The sequence below is a fragment of the Chenopodium quinoa genome, unplaced genomic scaffold (assembly GCF_001683475.1).
Source record: "Chenopodium quinoa cultivar QQ74 unplaced genomic scaffold, ASM168347v1, whole genome shotgun sequence".
Classification (NCBI taxonomy): Eukaryota; Viridiplantae; Streptophyta; class Magnoliopsida; order Caryophyllales; family Amaranthaceae; genus Chenopodium; species Chenopodium quinoa.
The window spans coordinates 861,681-885,672 of NW_018743510.1; the positions used below are offsets into that span (position 1 = coordinate 861,681).

Genomic DNA, 23,992 nt, shown 5'->3' on the forward strand with positions numbered 1-23,992 from the left:
CTATTAATGTAAGCAACAAAAGATGGTATAATTTTGGGAAAAGTTAAGTATAAGTTAACTTCCTGGTGGTTTTAACCTGAGTCGAATCTTTACTGCTTCAGGTTTGTTGCTGCTGAGACATTAATATCTTCCAGCTATATAGAGAACTAAATATGCAGATCAATTACCTAACAGAGATACCTGATGTCCTGATTAGATTTGCAGAAATGTTCATCGTCATTTCAACCTGTAATTGGAATCATGCCAAAAAGAATATTCACTGTGTGTCAAGCGCAAAGCTTAAAGCTTACACTTGTGCTTGCCTGATGAGATTTAAGTTGGCACGCGATTTGGCAATGTAAGAAAGAAAAATATATATTCTGTTACGCTGAACAGAGTAAAACACTCAACCAATAGTTCTCCATACAGTAAAAACTGGAAAAATAAACATCAATGAAGCAATAGTTGAATATCAACATATAAAATTGGTCGGAATCTACAGGGCAGAGCAGAACAATTCAAAAGTCAACTGCTCTGAACTTGACTAGTTCGTAGGAAATTGCCAGCTTCAACTTCTCAAAAATACGAGCAATTTACTAAATAAGTAGGTAAGTAGACATGGACCACTCAGTATCAATCAAGTTTTGCCCAATCTGGATATGGGCACTCATATGTCCAATCAGGTCCAGTGTACCTTATGCAGTGAAGCCATAATCCCTCTTCAAGCCCGTCGTACCTTAAGTGAAAGGAACACAGCATTATCAGCAAAGTAAAATACCAGAAAATAACATCAAAATAAAAGAGTACAGTAGTATATATTAAATTTAATAATTAATTTTTTTTTAAAAAAACCTGCAGCAGAGGAAAGCCTGTACTTAAGTACGGACACGTATACAAATAGCATACTTAAAGCAACATAAAAAAGGCATTTAATAAGGAAACGAATTGAACTCTTTCATTAGGAAGCAACTAGGTTGCGGAGGTCTAGTTGATAGTTCTCCTTGTGGAGGTTGGTCTAAATTAAGGAAACACATAAGCGGCTTTGTGGTCCTATGCGAAAGTACTCAGGTTCTCATGCAATATATTGACAACATCCCCCAGCCCCCAACCACTCTCATGCAGCAAAAATCTATTTACATAATATCTAGTTTAGATGCTCAGCAGCACTTACTATGCACATAAATACCAATAAACAATTTCCCTTGTGCTTTCCTCTTAGCAGCATACTTCAGAGGTAAACTTATCCTAAAAACTATTGACAAGAACAATTCTTACCCTGTAGGGGCCAAATTTGGGCAATGTGTACACAAAGGATCCCTATCAAAATCTGTGAAAAATTCTTCTTCTGGCTGGTCATTGTTTTCAGAAGTTTTGGATGATATAGAATCCCTCAATTGGGCAGCTACTCTATCAGCACTTTTCCCCTCAGTAGAACGCCGACCAACTGATTTACCAAGATAGAGCATGTCATTGGCAATTGGGTGACCAGCATACTGGAGATGAACTCGTATCTGGCAAACAGGTGAAATTGAATCAACAAAATCAATATATTTAAATTTCTTGTGCAAAGAAGCTAGCAACACAGACAAGCTAGGAAAACTAATTTACACTATTCAATTCACTGGATCAACTATCTTAAATGGTTAGAAAAGAAATTACAACTCCTACATGCTACAACTCCTAAAAAGGATAGGTTAGGTCAATCTTGTAGCAAAAAATCCAAGTTGAACTCCTGCAATGTTGGCTTAAAACATTTTTTATTATAAAGGCTATAATAAAAAAACGTGTGAATACTTAACATTTTTCATCACATATCACATATATACAATTACAGGTCCATCATCTCCCAGCATAGGGATCACACCGTCACCAATTATAGATGGTCAACATGTAATAAACTAATATTTTTAAGCTTATAATTCATAAATACAAAAGAGCATGCTTCTCGAGCTCCACATTTGTCAATGATAATGAACATTGATAGTAAAAGTAACACCATAAAAATGAGAGAAAATATGAGGTGAATGAAATAGAAGACAGATTACAAGCTTGAGCTTGGTAGAAAACGTTATTGGATCTGACTGATCCGACACAATCACTGCATAAAACTATAACTGTTATGTTACAATACTCTATTTAACCTGATGAGTTCGGCCAGTGAAGGGTTCACAGAAGACAATGCTGTAATCTCCATTGGTATTTATTCTTTTAAACTTTGTAGAAGCAGTCTTTCCTTTCAGTTTTACATTGACAGCATCATCTCCAACCTAAATAATCAAAGAAATCAGTAAAGATACTGTGGAGGTAAACCACTTGAAATTGAGATAAAAAAACGAGGGTTCTAAAATTGAATACCAACCAAAGATTGACATGTAAGACTGTAAGAGTGACTTGGAAAGATGAATCATCATATAACAAGCAACAAAACGAAAAAGAAAAAAGAAAAAAAAAAAAAAAAAAAAAGATACGTGAGATAAGTTTTTCTCAGAGCAGGATCTGCAGGACCACTTCAGAGATTCAAAGCCAAGAAAATGCAAGCAACTTCCACTTGAAACAAAATCGGTAAATTTACTTATATGATGTACCTATCCCTGTTATGAGTTAGATTTTCGAACATCGTTGTCTTATTGCTTTCTCCATTATAACTCTGATTTTCCCTCTATGTGAGATTCCCAATAACTTCTTATGCCTTTTTCAGGATTCTTTCCATGCATAGTTGTTAAAATCCCGATCCGGATCTTACGATCCTACGATTCTACGATCCAAAATTGTGTGATCGATCCGGATCTTTGGTAGGATCTTAAAGTTTGTAGGATCTTACGATCCTACTCCGATATTAATTATTAGTGGTAGGATCTCAACACAATCCTACGATTTTATTACGATCCTACGATCCGATCCAACATTTTACTATAATATGAGACTTTGATTTATTTTGACATATTTTTTATTACTCATTAGGTTATATGCACCTAAATTTAATGTATTCAATAATTATCGCTAATAAATTAGCAAATCAGAGACATTATTATGATTTTATCAATTGACAACTTGCAATTGTCATAGTTAAGGTCTCATTCTTGACAAATTTGCACATAATTTATTAATTTAAACTTGTGTTATTAATTTTCTAACTACCATACAAACAAATCTAAATGGAGATCGACCTTTCTTAAGCAAACCAATGTCTTTTAGCATTGAAACCCCTTAGAAGAAATGTTTTTAAGTCAATTTATAGCATAATATATATTATTATTCGTTATTAAGTAGGATCTTACGATCTTACAATCCGATTCTATCGATTCGATCCCACCCCCCCTCATCGATCTAAGGTAGGATCCCGATCCTAACAACCTTGTTTCCACGTATATCACCCACTTCATATTTTTATTAACACATAGCATTAGGTTTTCCTCCAATAATTTCCGGATTATCCCCATAAGTCCCTCAAACTATTTATCTTAATTTTGGAGCCTGTGTTAAATATTGCTAACCCAATGATTTTGCTGTAAATTTTGTCATTGACATTAGCGTTTGCTTCAAGTGGATCAGCATTGGCTCCTTTTCCTTCCTCATAGATGGTGGGTACAACCTATCCTTCATCAGTTCAACCAATATATATAATTAAGGTCATAAACCTGCTTAAATGATCAATCTATCACACGTTAGAGTCGTTTGGTTCATCTAATTGGAATTGAATGGATTGAAAACTCATTCCAAGGAGGTATGGGTTGAAGCCCATAAGGCCATAACTAGCTAAATGTGTTTAGCTTGAAAATGGGATCACTTGGGTATCTGTTTCTATTGTTTAGATAGCTTTAGAATGGATTCTGAGTCTATGAAAAAAAAAATTATTTCTTATTCCTCCTTTTTTTTCTTTCTTTTTAGAGGGCTCCATTGTGAGCAAAAAAGATAAATCCTCTATATTAATATACAGTTAATTACCCAAAACCCTATACAAAAAAATAAAAACAGCAAATCTCATTTACAATTTGCCAACATCTTCATTCTTCACCAAACTCCAACTAACTCAACACCAAATATTAGATCATACTTGAAGAAAAATTTAGTGCCTAACAACGGCAAAAAAACTAATCCTAAGATAGAATGAACGCATCAAGAAATAAAAATTAAATTAGTGTGGTGAATTGACTGAAACTTCGTCACCAACAAAAGAGGGATAACTGGAGTTAAACATGAGCACCATCGATGTTACCTCATATCATCTCCTTTCTCTCCCCTTTGTATAATAGCTAGGATATGTATCTAGGAGAAATAGATTAGAATCTTAGGGGGGTGAGGTGGGTAGGAGATTCTATGGGGTTGGCGCGGAGTTAGATACCCTTGGTCGGAAATAGATTAGAATCCGTTGCAAAAAATATGCTCAACCAAACACTAAAATATTCCATTCAAATCTGTTATGTTAAATGTTAAGCTTCAAAGTTAGTGGATCAATGCATCTTATTCTTAGAAAATAGTTTATAAGTAGGTTGATTTTAGCGGTTTAGCCTGATAACAAGGGTTTGTTTAGCAAACTACAGGTTGTTAGTGGATGAGTTAGTTGCTATTTATTTTATCTTTATTAATGTTGTAGCCTATATATTAGCATTTAAGTTGTTCTTAAATGTTGAATAAAAAAAAGCAGTAAGTTGCTTTTAACTTTGTTTTCATTCTTTGCATTCTTCTTTTCCCAACAAATTGATATTAAGAGCCATATGATCTTGTGAGCCTTATAAATATAAAATAAAATAAAATCAGTCCTTTCCAAATTTTGGTCCGGTTGTGCATAGTCCGGATTCCAATTCCAGTCCTTTCCAATTTTTGATCCGGTTGTGAAATAGTCCTACTTTCAACCAAACCCTTCTCCAATTCTAAAGAGGCTACCATCCACTTTAAGGTAACTAAAGAGGGTCAGAAGTATGCATCCTTATCCCAAACCAGTCACTGAAAGAGTAAAAGGCTAAGTCCATCAGAATCTACCAATTTATTAATCAGATGCTACAATTGTCAGCTACTTTTAAAACAAGAGGGAGCAATTTGATGAGCTATTTTGAATCTATAATATTATTAAAACTCAAAAGGACAACATGCTACCGACATGTGTCACCGTTCCTTCCATATGACTTGGCGCCACATGGACACTATGTGTCACCTTATTTGTCATCATTCATTACCCTAAAACTCTTCATATGTTTAACCATTGTACTTAATTTTCCCATAGAATGTAACTCCTAAATAATTGCACAATAATCTACAATTAAATTTGTAAGACATTAATCGCACACTAAAAGTTGTTAATTCCTTAGATGCTAATTTTCTAGATTCAATACTAATCAAACAATTATACAAAGTACTCCGTAATATTTACATAAGTTATTATTTTATTTTATTTTGACAAAAAGTTATTATTTTATTATGTAAAGTAAAATGAATAAAAACTAGAACCCATTAATCTTAAATTTATTAATATATTTGGAAAAATTATTATTATTAATCCCAACTTTGGGCCATTTACTTTAATTAATCCCAACTATTGATTATATTTTAATAATCCCAACTTTGGGGGGCATTTTCTTTCATCAGGTCGAAACCGGTCAACGACCTGTTATACCGGGTTATTGAACATGAGTCAACACGTGATTTGTCCAAAAAAATAAAAATAAAAAATAAAAATCAAAGTTTTAAAAAATAAAAAAAAATTAATTAAACTAGACAACCCAACGCCACCCTAACCCAGCCCCTCACCCGAAACCACCTTCTCCCTACCCCTACTAGAAACCCACATCCTCCCCTAACACCACCAAGAACCCACCTCAGCCACTTGAAAGCTAGAACCCACCCAAAAATCAAGGATGTGGTGGTTTCGGCACCCGAAACCACCTTGAAAACGAACGGGTGAGGTGGTTTGAAGGGACTGGGCATGGGGATCTGGTGTTTTTGGCAAAGGGGAGTGGAGTTGCGGTGGTTTCGGGAGTGAAAATGATGGCTTGCGGGTTGTTTTCGGTGAAGGGGGGTGGCTGCGAGTAGTTTTGGGGGAAGGGAGTGAGGTTGCGGGTGGTTTCAGGGGAAGAGAGTGAGGCAGCGAGTGGTCTCAAGGAAATTCGATGGTTTTTGGAAGGGTTGGGGAGGAAGATGGTGGTTTCCGGTGGGTGCTAGGGAGGGAGGCGGTGGGATGAAGGTGGCTAGGTTTGGTTTTTTTTATTTTTTTTTGTTTTTTTTAAAAAAAAATTTGACTAATGAAACTGCAACACGTGGCATTTTAGAAAAAAAAATTAAAAAAAGTTACCTTTTAAACTGGTCACCGGTCATTTGACCTGATAAAAGAAAACGCCCCCTAAAGTTGGGATTATTCAAAAATAATCGATAGTTGGGATTAATTAAAGTAAATGGCCTAAAGTTGGGATTAATAATAACAATTTTTCCAATATATTTTTATTCACTTATAAATACTGTTGAACACTAACTTTTAAATTTAGTTTTTATCAAACTTACTAATTTATAGTGATCTGGGGCATCATCCGGGCCAATAACTAGTTAGTCCACAATAATTCCAAATTCAAGTATGATATTACTCCTGCTAATAAAAGATAAATTATATCTGGCATTCCCAATTTTTTCCTTTCTTTGCCTCTTCGCATTCTTCCTCCTCAGTCTTCCAGATCCCTCCTTTCATTTATTCCAACACTGTTCTCCTATATCCCCCACCATCATATTGCTATTAAAGCCTAACTGATCCTCTGCTAAAATCATTGCACCAACAAGACCTTTAGGTCATAGCCATGAGATCTAAGATATATGATATTTTTCTTATGGCCATGTCATAAGACTTATTCACATAAATTTCTACTGCGTAATTTTCAACCTTTTTTATCATACATTTCCAAGAGTTGAGAGAAAAGATCATACCTCCACAGTACTTCTTCCTTCTCGAGCATCATAATTAACATTTACATCAACAACTTGCTGCAAAAGATAAACCAATTGTGCCAAATCAATAGAAATCTAGGTAATTATCAATGCAATAGTTATTCAAATGTATAGAATATTTAAAAAATTGCACCAGATTGTGATCATAACTATAATAAACGTGGAAGTGATATCATTCTGTTCCTTTATCTTTGTCTGATTGTCTATGGAGCACGGAGGATGATATATCTAGGCATACAGGCATGACTGAATGAGACTTATGCAACCTCTGTGATTGTCTAAATGTTTAAAACAAACAGAAAACTTCAATGCAAGGATAAGACAGCAAAACAACTAGCATTACCTATTTTGTGTCCCTCAGCCTACGTCACCAAGACACTGAGTGTTAAACGTTAAAGTATTTATATCACATATAACCAATACAGAGTTTAACCCTAGATCCCAGCCCCACAAGCTGAGAAGCCAAGAAGAGAGGAAAAGAAAGATTGTCACTTAAGTGTTGCTGAAAAGTAGAACTACTCCTTGTAAGTATATTGAGCTCTCCTAAGCCTAAATAGCAAGCATGTCAAAAATAACTAAACTTGACTCAATAAAAACACAGTTTTATTACAGTCAGTAGGGTAAATGTTGAAAATAACAAAACTTGACATTTACTACAATTAGTTTAGACAGAGAGATTGTTAAGGATAAATATGGTATCTGTCAAATAGTTTAGGTGGTAGCATAATATAAATGTGTAGGATGTAATTTACAGTAGTTTCTCATATTAAGAGAGCTATATGAGACCTATTTTACGTGCATATTTTCCTCTTGATGATATTGTGTGAAGAATTTGTGAGTGTTCAATATGCTTCTAATATATTCATATATATTGGTATCACAGCTAGTTTATAAAATATGGCAACAAAATAATAATGTCATAGCTTTTCAATATCCTAGACTCATAACAGAAAGTTATGATAAGTGGTCACGTTGCATAAAAACAATTCTTGATGCACAATGACTTTGAGAGATTGCTGAAAATGGGATAAAACTAAATAAAACAAAACATATAAAGAAGCTTTAAAAAGCAAGAGAAAAAAAGATCAAAGTGCACTTATGACCATGATATGTTTGAGAAAGTTGATAATATACAAGTGAAAGTTGTTGATGATATGTTTGAGAAAGTTGCTAACGCAACAAGTTCCAAAAAAGCATGGGATACCCTTCAAAAATTTTATTGAAATAGTAAATAGAATGAAAAAAGTGCGCCTTTAAACTTTTAGAGTGTTAAAACAAATTGAGACGTTGATATGTCAATTTTATAGAGTTTTAACCAGCCCCTTGTCTACTATAGATCTCAATTGCGCTCTTCTTGTTTTTTCTAGTGTTTATGTAGTGTTGTTTTATTATTGTAATAATTTGTGTACTTGAATTTGCTTTTTTATTCATTTGGACCACAACCGAAAGACATCGGACTTTTCAGGTTGCTTTTGAATGCAATGGGCCAAAATATAGCTGAATACATAAACCCGAGGAATGCAATCTTGCAAGGTCCCATTGATTTGCGATGAGACTTTTCCGCCTTTATGCATGCCTTGGCGGGTCAATCCAATCGCGCAAAGGAACTTTTCAGTTTCCACTTGGTTTGTCATGCATGCCCAATCCGGTGGGGCAAGCTGGCTCGATCGCGTGACTAGGTTGACTCAAAAATTTACGAATTCCTTGTTTTATTTCCTCTTTCTGTTTACTTTACACTTCTAGTAGTAATAAATCTTCTACCTTTTAACAAAACAAAAACCCTTTTTTTTCAAACTTTTCCAACCAACACAACCTCCTTTTTATAATTTCCTACTTGAGCACCACTAGTCCACTACTAAACTCCCTAAGTGAACCCAACTCAAGCAATTAATGATGCCCAATCGGATTAAATATTGTAGCTAAAAATTTAAAGAATAGTCAAGGCTAACAAAATGAGATAGCAAAGAGAAAATAAATGTCACTAAAATCGTTAGAAGGCTGCCTAATGAAAATAGCTTATTCATGAGAAGGATTGAGGAAATAAAGATTTGATTAAACATAGAAATCTGGTTCATTTTCTCACAATTAACACAATTCAAATTTTAATAGATTGATTAATTGTATTCTTCTATATGGGGTCAAAGCAATTAAAAAAATGAATATCACCTATTATCCAGCCTTGCACCTCCAAAAAACGACTAGGACCCCCTCTCCCCCACCCCCAACAAAAAAAAAGAAAAAAAAAAAAAAAAAGAACCAATCTACTTGGGCGGCTAATTCACCCACATCACATGTGCTAAAGTTGGTTTTGTAAAGACCGACCATTCTGCTGTTCCAGCTGCATTCAATTTGACTTCGCCTAGGTCAGTGATAATGCCTCTAAAACCACGGAGGTTACATTGGGATGTTTGGGGTAAGAAGGCTTCAGGCAGTCAGGCTTCACCCTAATAAAACTTGACGAGCGAGCTACCTCCTACCTATCGAGGAAGATGCCCCCTCTTTACCCTACCCCCTCCCTGACCAACCGCAATCCTCATTTGAAGTCTCTTTAGATGGGATGGTACAAAGGCAGGTTCTTTAACCACATTGATGCCCTCATGGTCACCTTATGGCACATAGAGTTAAGCCAACAAGCCATAAAATATAGGTTAGACAGTTATGAGTTCACCAACACCTTGTCATGTTTCCCTTTATACAATCATTTTGCCAGAACAAACAATTATAAAATGAGGAGTCTAGAGCATAAGCTCCCTAACAAGTCAGTCATGATGCAAAAAGATCTTCATAAATTAAAGGGTGAAAGGGTCCATATAATTGCAAAGCTGATTCCAGAATCCCCAAAGTTTCTTTAACGTAACTATGTAAGTGGACCACACAGAAATGAGAAGAAAGGGTGAAAAGGATGAGGCATTAAATAACCTAGACATTAGTAAACTACATCTCTCGTAACATTGATAAATGGCAATGTCAAATTGTCAAGAGAAATCGGATCAGATCCTACTACAATCTTGCTATCCAATCCATTACTTATCCCTTTCATTAATACAACTATACAAGATAAAGTTGTTTAAAAACTTCAAACTATTTGATAAATTATAAATTAAAGAGATTGATGTAAAGAGTACCTCACCCTCTGGAAATACCCCTACAACCTTCGCAATATACAGTTTTTTCACAAGTCCAGCTTCAATCTGAAAACCAGAAGGTCAATAATCAGCAAAATAATTAACATGTCTTATATTGAAAATCCAGACAAATATGGCTGAAGTTCTAAACCAATACCTGTATGAACTACATATTTTTAAATATGGTACATAATCTACTACTTTCGGATACCCAAGGTTTCATATTAAGGAAAGATAACTTTGCAAACAAAAGAAAGGATACAGTGCATGCAGCAATAAATCCAAGAGTGTTATTAACCTACCTCAGCAAATTGGTAATTAATTTAGGCATTGCATAATTTGTTTAACACTTGATTTTATCTCTACAAGCAGTAGTCTATAAGTCTATTAGAGGAACTGTCTTGCACAAGTTCACTCTATCACTAAGTTCAATACTCATAGCTACTGGTCTTGTCTAGCTACTAGTTGATTGCATTGATGCCTTTTATATAAAATTGGTTGGGAAATTTAAGTGCATAGATGTTTCAAGGTTAGTATTAATCCAATTACACTTGTATAATTTTGAATATAATACCTCCTTCCCAAACTATATGCCTGGTTCAAAATTTTGGGGCAAGAATCATTATTTTGAGCGAATTAATTAGTACTAGAAAAAAGCAGATATTTACATATTACCAGGGGTGGAACTGCCTTAGGGCCTAAGGAGGTCCAGTCACTACATGTATAAAATTAGTTTGTACAATTTTTCATCACAATATAGACTTTGTTTCAATGGTTAGCTAAACCTTGAAGTCCCATGAACGTAAAGGGGTAAAGTGATCATATCTTATTTTCAATACCAACATCTATTCTTAGTTATCTTTATTATTTTTTACTTAGAAACAATTGCTATTTACTTTCATAGAACTGCCTTTTCTTCATTTTTTTTTTCGTAAAATTGGTTTCCTTCCCAAATTCTTCTTCTCAGCTCTGGTTTAAATTCCTTAAAAAATGCAACGGTAGATCTAGATCCAATTATAGTTCATACATATGCACTTGTCTTTTCAAGAAAATATTAATTCCAACATACCAAAATTGGCATCCCCGTCATTTACAAATCAACACAGCTCTATCACTTAGCCATTCAAATTCCAATTCCTTTAAAAAACCAATCCACTAACTTTCCAGCCCCAATACTTCTTTTTGTTTATACTTTTTCCGGACCAAAACTCTCCCTTATTATAGTTCTCTTGTGGGTGGTTGAATGATTGCAGACCTTGCAGTGGGATTTCTGGTTGATAAGATGCTGGCATGTGAAGATAGCATAGTGTATCATTTTTCAAGAAAATTGGACCTATAGCGTATAATAAGGCACGCCTTGCACCTGGGCAATAGGGGTCAAGAGCTTTTATATATTGATCTCAACAAAGCAATTTCAAAGAGGCGCTTTTTCTTTCACCAAAATTTTAAATTTTATTTAAGTGCAAGCAGACTGAGGCACACCTAAGACACAGAAGGATCCCTATTGCTGCATTGTGTGCTTTGAGCCTTATTATAAATTCTCATCTCATCCAAGAATCAACTGTTCTGATGCAAAGCCAATAATTATGTGCCCCTCAGTGTTTACAGAATCAGCAAAACTCCGTCAAATCCGGTCACAGGATTGCTACTAACATATACAAACACTCCAACCAGCTGTTAGACTCGCTTCAACATAAATCAGTTTGCTTCAGTAGAATTGTATTCGAAGAGGCTAACTGAAAATAAGGTTTCACTGATTGTTAAAAGATTAAGCACTAAAAGACACACCAATAATGCGATTATTTAGGTCTCTATCTCATCGTAATCGATAATCATCTTTGTACTCAACTTTTGAAGGTTTATGAAGTAACAATAGATAGCTTACTTTTATACTTTCTTATTTTATGCTTGTTTATTTCAATATAAAATTCTCTAATCTTAGCCTATCCATAATATAGCTTGATTGTGGTGGATCACGTGATATTATGATTGCATATTAAGAGTTTTTTATATAAAAGAAGACTTAGGTTACTTAACTCGTAATTTCGCTTTTTGCAGCTCTTATTAATTAGAAGTAAATATAAAAGTGTTCACCCTAACAATCTTGATCTTTAAACCTTGATTTTACTTAGTTATGGCTATCTCTAAAGATATAGTGATTTGTGCAATTCGAGAGCACCTAAATATGCAAGTGAGTAGTATTCTAGGTAGGGGTGGGGTGAAACCCAAGTTACCCAACTATGCATGCCTAAGGTTAATTAAGAGATTGAAGGGATGTTTAGGTGTTTACAATTCTCTAAGTCTATCAATTGATTAATTTTGTCAATGGTATCAGCATTAGCACATGCTAGGGCTCCTTAATTAGTGGTTGAGATATTGCTAATTTAGGATAGACCAAGCGCTCTTAGATTAGCTTGCAAACACATGTTGTAAAATTGATGTGGATAACTTTGCAAGGTTTGTGTTGCTTATGATTGACATGAGATCATGATTATAGTTATGTTATGTTATTGTGATTCAAGAGAGGAATTTAAGATAGAACTACCCTGCATGTTTGTGTTGCTACCTGAGTCATGCTCTTGAATGTTCATGCTCATTAAAAGCCAAACCCATCCTTATCTCCCCTATTCCTCCTGATGTATGTGTAGTGGTGAGTCACAGATCCTTTTATCCCACTAGAACTTCCCCTATATTAAATTCCATGCATCATATCTTGCTAGTGTAGTTCCAAGACGATGAAACTTACCCATCTTCGATCTAGCTTAAACTCATGAGCTTAAGTTAAATCCTTGTAGATCTTGTCCTTTACTTGGCCACTATACTTAAGTTTTGGTTTAGTTAAGTGTTTGAATTGAGGTCTTTATCAACAACAATACCGCTTCTTAATGCACATGAGGTGCACTCAAGGCACACTTGAAGCACAACTTAGGTGCATTGCTATAATTTTACACCAGATTTTTTGGTACCCAAGGTGCTCCTAGGTGCAGCAGGACCCCTATCACCTTGGTGTGCTGTGAGCTTTTTTATATATTGATCCATAGTTACATACTATAAGTTCAGATATCCAACATTATCTTGAAATTAACCTGCAAAGTCCTTAGAATTGATCTTAACAAAACTTTTAAAACAAGGTAGCCAAAAGACATCGTGTTTAACTTTCCTTTATGACAAAGGGTACAATGTACAATTGTACAGTTTTCAATAAGCAAGGATAAAGAAATGCGACAAAGATGAAAAACATGACAGTACAGTAGTACACAGACCCAATAAAATTAATTAATTATCAAAATATTGGGTTGGACTGATTTATCTTGAATTAGCCATATATAAGTTGGATTCGATATTTGGATCAGCTTGAGTAGAGATTTATCATGAATTAGCAGTTAAAATGTCATATATGATGTATTTTGGACAGCATTTGAATTACAGTAATCTTATCTAGTTATTCCTTTTTATATCCTAACCACTTAAACTTCTACTTACGTCCTAAATAAACAACTTCTGGTACTGAGAAAGCGAGACAGTGACTCACATATATTTCTTAATAAAAAAGGATGCTTCTGAAACAACCCCCACCCCCCCCCCCCTCTTTTCATTTATTTAGCAACTAAAGCTTCAAAAAGAAAAGTGATGGCAGGGACTGGGTAATTCAAAAAATCAATGTACTTCTACTAAAGGCCACCAAACTCATAAAGATCAAATCATGAAAATCCAGAAGTCCACAATCCACAGCCCTAAGTCCATCTGATTGGCAAAATTCTAAAGTGAAATACAAGCATAGTGTACTAGGTCCAAAAGTAATTAATAAGCAATATCAACGCAAAAATTACCTGTTGTCTGAAAGCATCAGCCTTGGATGAGCTTCTGGCCAATATCAGTAGTCCAGAGACGAGGCGATCCAACCTATGTATCGCTGGACTTAATTGTCAAGGCTTTCAAATGGTAACATAACATGCAGATTGACTAGTTATGCCTGGGAATCCGGCTCTTTAGTTACAGAAGATAAATTTCCACTATAAGCATTACAATTAATATACAAAATAGAGAGAAAGCAAAAGCACAAATTAGGATACGAAATAGTGGGGCCAAACCATGTTCCGCCTCAAGAATTCCCACAACCGTGTTCTTCCGATATTGACCGCAAGGATGAACCTTTCATGAAAGAAGGAAAACATAACTATAACGGTACTATGATATGAATATAAGCTGCAAATAAAGACAGACGTTGCTTTTTGAAACAACACAAGGCCTTCTATCATTCTTAAAATCTCCCTAAGTGTGCAACAAAGTACAAAGTCCATGTTGACAGTGTAAACATAAAATATCATGACCTAACCCATTTCTGAAATTGATAGCAACAAGCACAATAATAAAAAATGAGCAAAATATTTAAACAGAAGAATAATAAACTTCATAAATGGAAAGCATAAAACGTTAACCCACAACCAAGATATGCAGTTATGTAACAAGTCCAAAGAGCTTCCACATTCTCAATCTCACTTCTTTCAAGTAAAGTGAATAATATTCACCTCAAAACTGCGGCTTTTCCGATGCAGAAGGGTAGTTTACAAAAGCAAATAGCAATATTAAGACTTACAGGAACAGAAGCCGGCTTGCAGATAGTCACCACATCTTCTTCTTCCTGAAGAACCGAGACATCCCAGGCCATTACAGGTGGTTCATGCCTACAACCTTTGTCATATTAATTACTACATAGGACTTAATATAGCAGTATAAAAACAATGGTGTCCAGCACCAGAAATGAACAGGTCCTTTTTAGATAGTTTTTGCAAATTTAACCTGTGGACAAAGTGGCTGATCTTTTCTGATGGTTTAACTCTGTAGTAAATAGAGACATTTTTTCCATCAACTTGTATTCTTCCGCATTTAACTGCTCTAACCTGCAGAACCAACCAATAAGCCTCCTAAGTCCTCATAGAGTGCAATACAGACCATATTATGGAATAAATCGAGATAGAAGTTATACACACTAGTGTGTTAATTCACAGGCCACTTTCATATAATTATTACATAACTTGCTGAGACCAAATCCAGATAAGCATATGTGTTATGTTAGTTGCAACTGCCTACTTCACAAGCACCAGGGCTTTAGTCTTTTTACATGAAAATAATGCTTCTCTGGATTAATAAGAGCTTGCTAAACTTAATTTAGTAGTGAATTGAACTTGGGTAACCCCCTTATCTAAAATAATGTGAATTGAACTTGAGCAACCCCCTTATCTAAAATAATGTGCATTGAACTTGGGTAACCCCAAGATCTAAAATGATTTTTTTAAAGTTATTAGTAAACAAAGACGAAGTGTAACCAAATTGACTCCTCTCTCAGGAAGTATAATCAGAAGTGAATAAGGATAAACAAAAACAAAAAATATTCTAGCAGCATTAAGATAAGAACAACAAAAGTATTTGCAAATTTGTGAAGTTCGAAAGATTTATTGCTGGTTTCGTTATTTTTAATTTAATAATTCAATGCCTTTATGCAGAATCTGAACATACGAAGTGCAAAATTTATTTTGGTTTCAACATTAGGGAAAGAGGTAGAAATTTCTTTTTTGCGAACTAAGTAAGAGTTTGTAGGTTGGCAAAAGGGAACAAATAATAGCTTCTTCAAATTCATTTCTATGCCCCTAAAAAAAGAATATACCACCTTCATACTTCCTCCGTTCTTTTTTTATTGCACCATAGGAGTTTGGCACAAGATTTTTGGTAGTGGAAAAAAGGATGAGAGAGAAAGGTAAATATACAAAATTGCCCATGTGATGGTATACATTAACTAAAAAGTCAAGTGTTGAAAAGTAAAGGTATATTTGATATTTGTAGTGTGAACACAAATATTTCTTTTCCTAAAATAGAAATGGTGCAATATTTGTGATACTTCCTTAAAAGGCAAGTGGTGCAATATATAAAAAAAAAAAAACTGAAGAAATATATTAAAATAGCAACAAACTGCATTTGGACCATGTACCGGTCCAAAACCAAATCAGAGCGAACGCGATTTGAACAAGGACCGAAAACATCTATATTGAAGAGCAGAGACCAGACTAGTAATAAATTGGTCCAGACTAGACTGGACTTTTTTTTCTGGTCCACTCGGCTTTAGACCGGTTTTATATAATAATCCCCTTTTTTGTTATTTTAGGCAAGCATAAGCCCTAACTAGATACAAAGTGTATAAGAAATAGCAAATCCCAAAATATGACTTAAACCGAAGTTCTTAATTCGAATAACCATTAAAACTTCACAATTGCATTACATATATACTTAATACACCATATAAATTAAATAAAAACTTCCTCCATTTCTTATTATTTGACACCTTTTGACTTTAGCACTATTCACATAAGTTACTTTGACTTCTTTTGGAGATGTATATTTAAGAGAAAACATAATCATGTGGTGTCTTGTTATATTCGGCTCAATGTATATTTTCCTAATATAAACTTTTTATAATGCTTGCCAATTGATAGTGAAGATATTGGTGTTTGAAATCATGCATTGGCAATGTGCCTTAAGAAATGTGTTAACTAATATGAAACGGAGGAAATACCTAATAGAATAATGCCAATTATTTGGCTCCATTATGGAAAGAGAAATCAAGAAGATGAGAGCTCTAATGGAGGTACTATGAAGAGAGAGAAGGAAAAAGGAAGAAAGAATGTAAATTGCTGGGAAAAGAATAAATGAGGATAGACAATAAAGAAGAGAGAAAATTTAAGGAGGAAAAGAAAGAAAATGGCATGGGGAGGCAAAAAAAAGGTACTCTCTGCGGGTTTTTTAAGTGTTACACTTGCCTTAATCGGAATTTTTTTTAAAGTATTACACTTCCTTTTATACCAAACTACTACATTCATATTATCTTTCTCCTCTCATCATCCCCACTCTCCCACGCTACCATTTATATTATTAAATACCTCAGTTATCCCACTTACATTTTTTTTTTACATTAAAGTCAAGTATATTGTCATGTGTCAGTCAAGGTATAAAACTTAAAAAGAAATGGAGGGGGTAACACAATGTAAAGTTTTAGTCTGAACCCGAAAATTCCGATTTTTACCTTAACCCAGAATCTTTTGTTTACATGGAGTGGAAACCAGTCTAGTCTGGTTCAGGTCCAGTCCGATGTGGGTCTATTTGCGCACACCCTCACCCACAGTGTGTGTCTGTGTTTGTGTGTATACAATATGCGCAAATGTAGACATTTTAATTATTTGTGCACCCCCTCATCACCCACATGTGTATGTATGTGTTTGTGTGTATACAATATGCACTATGTAGACATATCATTAAAAAGTGTATACATATAGATCACACACTGTGTGTGTAAAACTATACAAGAAGTACATGGACAAGTTCTATGGGTAGTAAAACTAATGTTTAATACAGTTAGTTATCCAAGCCTTTGTTACATAAGTTCAAAAATAGTTCAATGCTATTGTTCAATAAAAGAAGACTGATAACGCTTTAAAGCTATGAAAGGATGCTGCAAATCTAGGGTATTGAGCATCAAACCTCAAGCAAGAGCATACCTTAGTAAAATTTAGCATCTCTTAGAAATGGTAAGAGCCTGGTTTTTCAAGTCAATATTCCCTATTATTTAATGGGGGGGGGGGGGGGGACTGCAATAAGTTACTTATCTAATAAATATAATTGTTTAGATAGACTTATATGAGAAAACAGCTTATGAGAAACAGAGTAAAACCAGTTTTTATGATCTCAAACCTTTTGACTGCCTATGTTATGTTTCTACCATGAAACATACAAGGACAAAATCACCAAGTAAAATTACAAAGTCTTGGATATAGAAGGCATCATTTGAAACATTTTCCTTTTCATTTCCAACTCCAACCTTGCCACAATTTCATCTCATGTGAGAATAATTCTATTATTTGTGATGCTCTCTAAGCTCTAACTGCCGGCTGTAACACCTATCACTAATATCCAAAACACAATTATAACGGATGCAAGCATGCAGTGATTCCAATTTTCAGCCATATTTGAGATTGAACTTTGGAGAAGCAGAAGGCCAAACTTGTGGCAAAGGCTTTTTTTGACAGTGGCAAGAGATAGAATTTCATGAAAGTTGAAACCTTCTTGCTATGGTTAATATGACCAGTATGAAATGCTTTGTAGCTAAGGAAGCATAAAAAACTTAAAAGGCTGCCCTTTTTTTACAGTTACATACTTACATGTATAAATGTATAGTTGCTTCTTCATAAGATAATCTGAGTGAAGAACAAAAAAACGCTTGAAAGGGTCCCAAATCATGATAACAAGGTGTGCAAACTTAGAAAACCCTTGTAAGACCTACAGCAAACAATGATTTCCTAAGCTAGTTTTCGCTTCAGAGGTTTTACTCAAAACACATATGATTACTCTCTCTTAGACAAGGAAAGAAAAGATATCACTGTTGTAGCCATATATGTAGATGAGGTACTTCACAAGTATTTTAACAATTAAAAAATCCAAGAAGCACTCAGATGCTTCCTTCAGCATTAAAGACCTGGGTGCACTATGATTTACTTTTTCGGCTTACAATCAATGTTGTATAACTAGTAATCAGGGAATCGCACTAACATATCCCAAGTTACCAAAGAGATAAACCAGCCTTTTCCCATGCCTATGAACCTCAAATTGTTTCCTGAAGGATGGCTAGCCAACCAGTCCCATATCCTAGCTACTTTTACAGCATTGTTGGTAAGGTAAACTTTCTTACTGATTCAAAACTTGGTCAACACACACACTAAGACCCTTCTAATTATGTCAAATCAAGCAAATAACTCAAAAACAGTCAGACAACATACTTGAGACAGAATTTTATGACAAAATTGTCCCAAAATTTATGTAATGTAATGATTTGAATTAACAAACATAACTTAATTACAGGTACTTCTAATTTCTAACAGAAATTCTGTTAATAAGTCCCATGCCCCTGAGCAAAAAGGTACAAACAATTTAAATGAACAAACGCTAAAAACATGTGTGTTATAGCATTTTTAAGTAAAATTGGATTAAAATTATTGTTTCCGTCACCAATTGTTTGGTATGAGAGGTAGTGTAACACAATCTATTTCCTAAGGGGAACCATTACAACTCATTTGTCATTCTTTTCAAGCCCCCAATCCTCAAATCGATACAAGCGATTCCTTTACCTACCTATACCAGACAACAAATAATGATAACGCTTAATATAATATAAACTTTTTTAATCGTTTCAATTCCATTAGATTTATAACAAACATTCACTACCAATTGAGATTCTTTACTTACATAGTAATCATGATTCCGCCCTTTAAACTCCTCAGAAAACATATCAACTATAGTTTTCCCCGCCCAACGATTCTTCACCTGCAATTAACACTAACCATCATTAAAATTAAAATTAATATTTATTGAATTTCAAAATTTCAGTCAAAAAATACACCAAAAAAATAACAAATGAAATTCAGAGATAACTAACATGACAGATGAACTCGAAGTAATACGGCTTCACATGGCGCCTTCCTGAGAACAAAAAATTGGCGCCAAATTAAGTAAAAAATTTTAAAAAAAATTAAAAAATTGAATGGAGGGTTTATGTTGACCGTTAAGGCAAATGTAATCATCACGAAGAGGAGGATTAGCAGGGGTTTGCCACACTATGTTCATATCGTTTGCAGTGGTGTTAATGGCGGATGTGGCTGTTGCTGCTTCTTCTTCTTCGAGCTGATTGAATTGTATCTCTCCTCTCTTTCTCTTCATTTCTTAACCAAGAGCTCTGTCGAGGTTTTGGTTTTATTTTACCGGGGCTTGTTACGGCCTGCCGGGCCTTCATATGCCGAAACACTTATTATTTGAATTAACTGAATATTTTATCTTTCTCATATAATACTCCTATTGTTGCAAATAATCTAGTATCATATCATTATATCATATCAGTACACTAATAAATAAAGCCGGTCTCACAGTCAGGTCATGAGACAGCGACACTTGACATTCCAATTAAAACAAATAGATATTATTGTGATAAGATTAGATGTCACGTTAAATTAGTGGATAAATTTGTTTTGGATAAAAAAGTATACATAAAATAATTTATAATTTTTAAAAAAAAAAATTATCTTTTTCTAAACAATCGAATTCTACTCATAGCGACACACCACATATTATAACTAGATGGAAGCCCGTGCGATGCATAGTTTTTTCATATAAATTTTTTAATGATTTGATTTATTGTATTTAATAATTTTAGACAAAATTACAAAAGTTTAATATTTTTATTTTTTACTAAATATAAATATAATGAATTTACTAAATATAAATAAATTATAAATATGATATTTTTTCCGTTATATAAAATCTTTAATGTGAAATGATAAATTTTTAATAATTTAAATCCTAAATAATTATCATTGTTTTACCATATCTTTTATTTCGATAGATTACCAACCTTCTCCACAACCAACCTACTACTCAATGGATAAAAATGTTAGCCAAACTAAAATTGATATAAATTAAATCTTTACATTTGTATAAAATAAAATTTACTTTACTTTTTTATAAAATGTTTAAAGAAGGTAAAGTTTTTTATTGCGTTATAAGTTTTAAATTTTTTTTATGAAAAAAACATCTTATTAATCGGGTATTTAGATAAAACCCATTAACTTCATAATATAATTTTTATTTTTTTTAATAATTTAAATCCTAATATCCCACGGTTTTTTATACATAAAATCTCATAAAATAATTTTTGTAATTAGATCATACTCATAATATTTTTGATTACTTTGCTATTGTTTGTTAAGGATAATTTTTTATTATTTTTATGTAATTTATTCCCCTAATAAATATTTTGATTACATTAAAAATAATAGCTATTAGATGTAATATTTCTATGAAAAAAAATTTGTATTAAAATTTTTTTTTTGATAGGATCACCAACTTTGTACACACCATATCTCTTCCATCTAATAAAAGTGGATAAATAGAACATGTTAGCAAAAATAAAATTTATATAAAATTAATCTTTAGTTTTATAAAATAAATTAAAATATTTACCAGAAAGTGAATAATTGTTGTGAAATTAATCTAAAAATTATAATTATACTAAATTAAATCTATGCATTGGAATTTTTTCATCGTCACCAATCACCCAAACAATAGTATTTTGGAAAATTGAATCATTATTTAATTGTAATTATACAAAATTAAATTTATGCATTGGAATTTTTTCATCGTCCCCAATCGCCCAAACAATAGTATTTTGGAAAATTGAATCATTATTTTGTTGTCGATGACAATGCGTGCGATATTGCTTCTTATTTGTAACGACTGAAAAGTATCTAATGGAGTAAACTTTTCCTTCAATCAATTTTGAACAAAATTATAGAACAAAGTTGACTTTAATTGAGCCATGAACATAATCACCCTATAACTAAAAATAAAAAATTAAGTTAATTTTATGACTTAATTAAGCTACCTAAATCACAAAAAATTTGTTTTAATCATAAAATTAATTGATAAAAACTAAAAGATTCATTAAAAGGTTTAATAAATGTAAACAATTTATAAAGATATAATACCTCCTCATCCAATAGGATCATTAGGCGAGAAACTCTTACTTTGATATTCCAAAGATTATAATTCTCTGATTAAATTAGATCTGCATGTAAAAACAAAATTCAGTAAACAAAACATTAACATATAATCATTAAGTATCCCAAATAAACACAATTTAAGCAAAATCACAAATATCATTTAAACATGAGTTTTAAAAATTAAGCTAAGAATTATCCCGCCATTGATGACCTAATAAAACTGACACAAAATTAATGACACAAAATTTGCTTGGTTTGGTTTTGTATTGATACAAAATTTTGTTGGTGTCATATGATGCATCAATTTATAATGGTAAAGATCACAAATTTTAATTTAATTTTTAATTAAGGAATAATTTTATCTCTTATCATAAACACTATCAAAATTTATCTTATAATAGTAGGTATATAAATCCTATATTTAAAGATGATTATTTTAAAAGATAATTTTTAGTTTTTTAAATAAATTAAATCCTAATAAATCAATATTCGTTATTTTTACTTACGTGGCAAAATTCTTAAATCTCATTCGTCACTTTTTTTTAGGTGGAAAACGAATTTTTTAATTCCAAAATAAAATAGAAATCTAATTTTTAATTGGTCGAAAACATACCTATGCTTATGTGGCGCGCCGAATACTCTCCAAAAATGCCTGCTTTATTTATATATATTAGATTAATATGAATATCCAATTAATAATAGAATTTTACTCCTATAAGAATAATTAACCACGTAATTATAATTATAAATATGGCCATGTATCATTAATTTTTTTAGTCTACCATTGATTTATCATTAAAACTTTGGAATTAGGTATTCTTTATATTCGGTTGTAATATTTATGTGTATGTTTGTGATTTTGTTTATGAAACTAAAGAAGTCAAAAACTACTAAAATTAGAACACCATAGAAACTGTACAATACAAGGGAATCTTGAAGTGAATTCAGATCAATATTAACAAGGTTTTAGAACTTTACGGGGTTTTCACTTAAAAAGCATTTCAATAATTTTTTTTTTTTTTTTTTACTATACTGCATTATCAAAAGGGTTTAATTATTTGACCATATTTAACATTCAAACCACAAAGTTTATCCTAAAATTTTATCAACAATCCGAGCATTGCCCAGGCACAAAACTAGTCACTAATAGATAAAGTCGGTCTCGTAGCCAGGTCACGAGATAGCGACTCTTGGCATTTCAGTTTTTCGCCAAGTGTCGCACCACGTATGCGACAAATAGGTATTATTGTGACACTTATGATGCTAGGTTTGCATATTTTGGATAAATTTTTTAAGATAAAATTGTTGTATAGAGTTTTACTATCTATGAGTATATACTTTTAATACTTTACATATACAAAATTAATCATAACTTTTAATAAATATCCTATAACTCAGTTTTGTTCCCATCATAAAATTCGTTTTAAAAAGTTCTTTAAAATAATATCCATTTATAATATATTTAATCACAAACTTTTATATATAGCTGGTCACACCGTGGCAACTATTATGAGGATTACTTCGTTAGTGTTATAGGGGTTACTTAGTCAATGTTATAGGGGGTTACTCAATCAATGTTATAAGGGTAACTTAATCAATGTTAGGGGTTTCTCGATTCGTATTACAGGGTTGCTCGGTTAGTTTTATAGGTGTAATTTGTCCGGCCACATGGTGTGGCTAGCCGCATACAAAACGGGTTGATATTTAATTCATTTAAAAATAATAATAGAGAATTAGTAAAAATAAGCTTTAATTAGTAAAAGTAATTGTTGTTTGGTAAAAATACTTTTAGTTCAGTAAAAATAATTTCAGTTCAATAAAAGTACGTAATTTCAAGTCAATAATAACATAGATATCTATTTACAAACAAAACTACAAAAAGTATACAATTATATAAATAAGCGATATGATATCGTATGTCTAAATATCTTGCATTATCATAACGAATTATATAACCGTATTTAACATTTATGTCTAAAAATTTATCCTAAAATTTTATCAACCATCTGGGCATCGCTCGGGTACAGAACTAGTAACTAATATATAAAGCTAAACTTTTAGCCAAACCACAAGACAGCGACACTTGATGTTTCAATTTTTTGCCAAGTGTCGCGCCACGTAGGCAACAATTAAATAGTAGTATCACACGTAGGATTTATTTGGATATATTTTCATGAAAAAGTTGAATTTTTTTATTAGGACAAAATAGATGTAGGATAAAAAAAAGTTAGTTTAGAGTTTTATTTTCAATAAAATTTGGATAGATTTATAGGATAAAATTGTTAGTTTAGAGTTTTATTTCTGATAAAATATCAATATTTCACAGGTACAAAATAAATTATAAGTTGCTGAGCTTGATAACGCAGG

At 32.8% G+C, this 23,992-nt stretch overlaps 1 protein-coding gene across 1 annotated transcript; it reads right to left on the reverse strand.

Moving 5' to 3' along the window:
* Positions 1 to 264: 264 nt before the first annotated feature.
* Positions 265 to 19,861, reverse strand: LOC110739669 (RNA pseudouridine synthase 7-like). The gene is made up of 12 exons (XM_021920125.1): positions 19,634 to 19,861; positions 19,510 to 19,553; positions 19,320 to 19,397; positions 14,832 to 14,932; positions 14,629 to 14,716; positions 14,105 to 14,183; positions 13,862 to 13,944; positions 10,032 to 10,097; positions 6,886 to 6,942; positions 2,121 to 2,246; positions 1,255 to 1,490; positions 265 to 715 (listed from the first exon to the last, which is right to left on the reverse strand). The coding sequence occupies exons 1-12, from the start codon at positions 19,788 to 19,790 to the stop codon at positions 613 to 615; spliced, it is 1,218 nt and encodes a 405-aa protein (XP_021775817.1). The 5' UTR covers positions 19,791 to 19,861; the 3' UTR covers positions 265 to 612.
* Positions 19,862 to 23,992: the final 4,131 nt, after the last annotated feature.

Coding starts and splice junctions, on each gene's coding strand:
- LOC110739669 (XM_021920125.1), bottom strand. CDS start 19,790: ATGAAGAGAAAGAGAGGAGAGATACAATTCAATCAGCTCGAAGAAGAA. Junction 14,184..14,628: donor GCAAGCCGGCTTCTGTTCCT/GTAAGTCTTAAT, acceptor CTTTCATGAAAG/GTTCATCCTTGCGGTCAATA. Junction 6,943..10,031: donor GGGTATTTCCAGAGGGTGAG/GTACTCTTTACA, acceptor TATCTTTTGCAG/CAAGTTGTTGATGTAAATGT.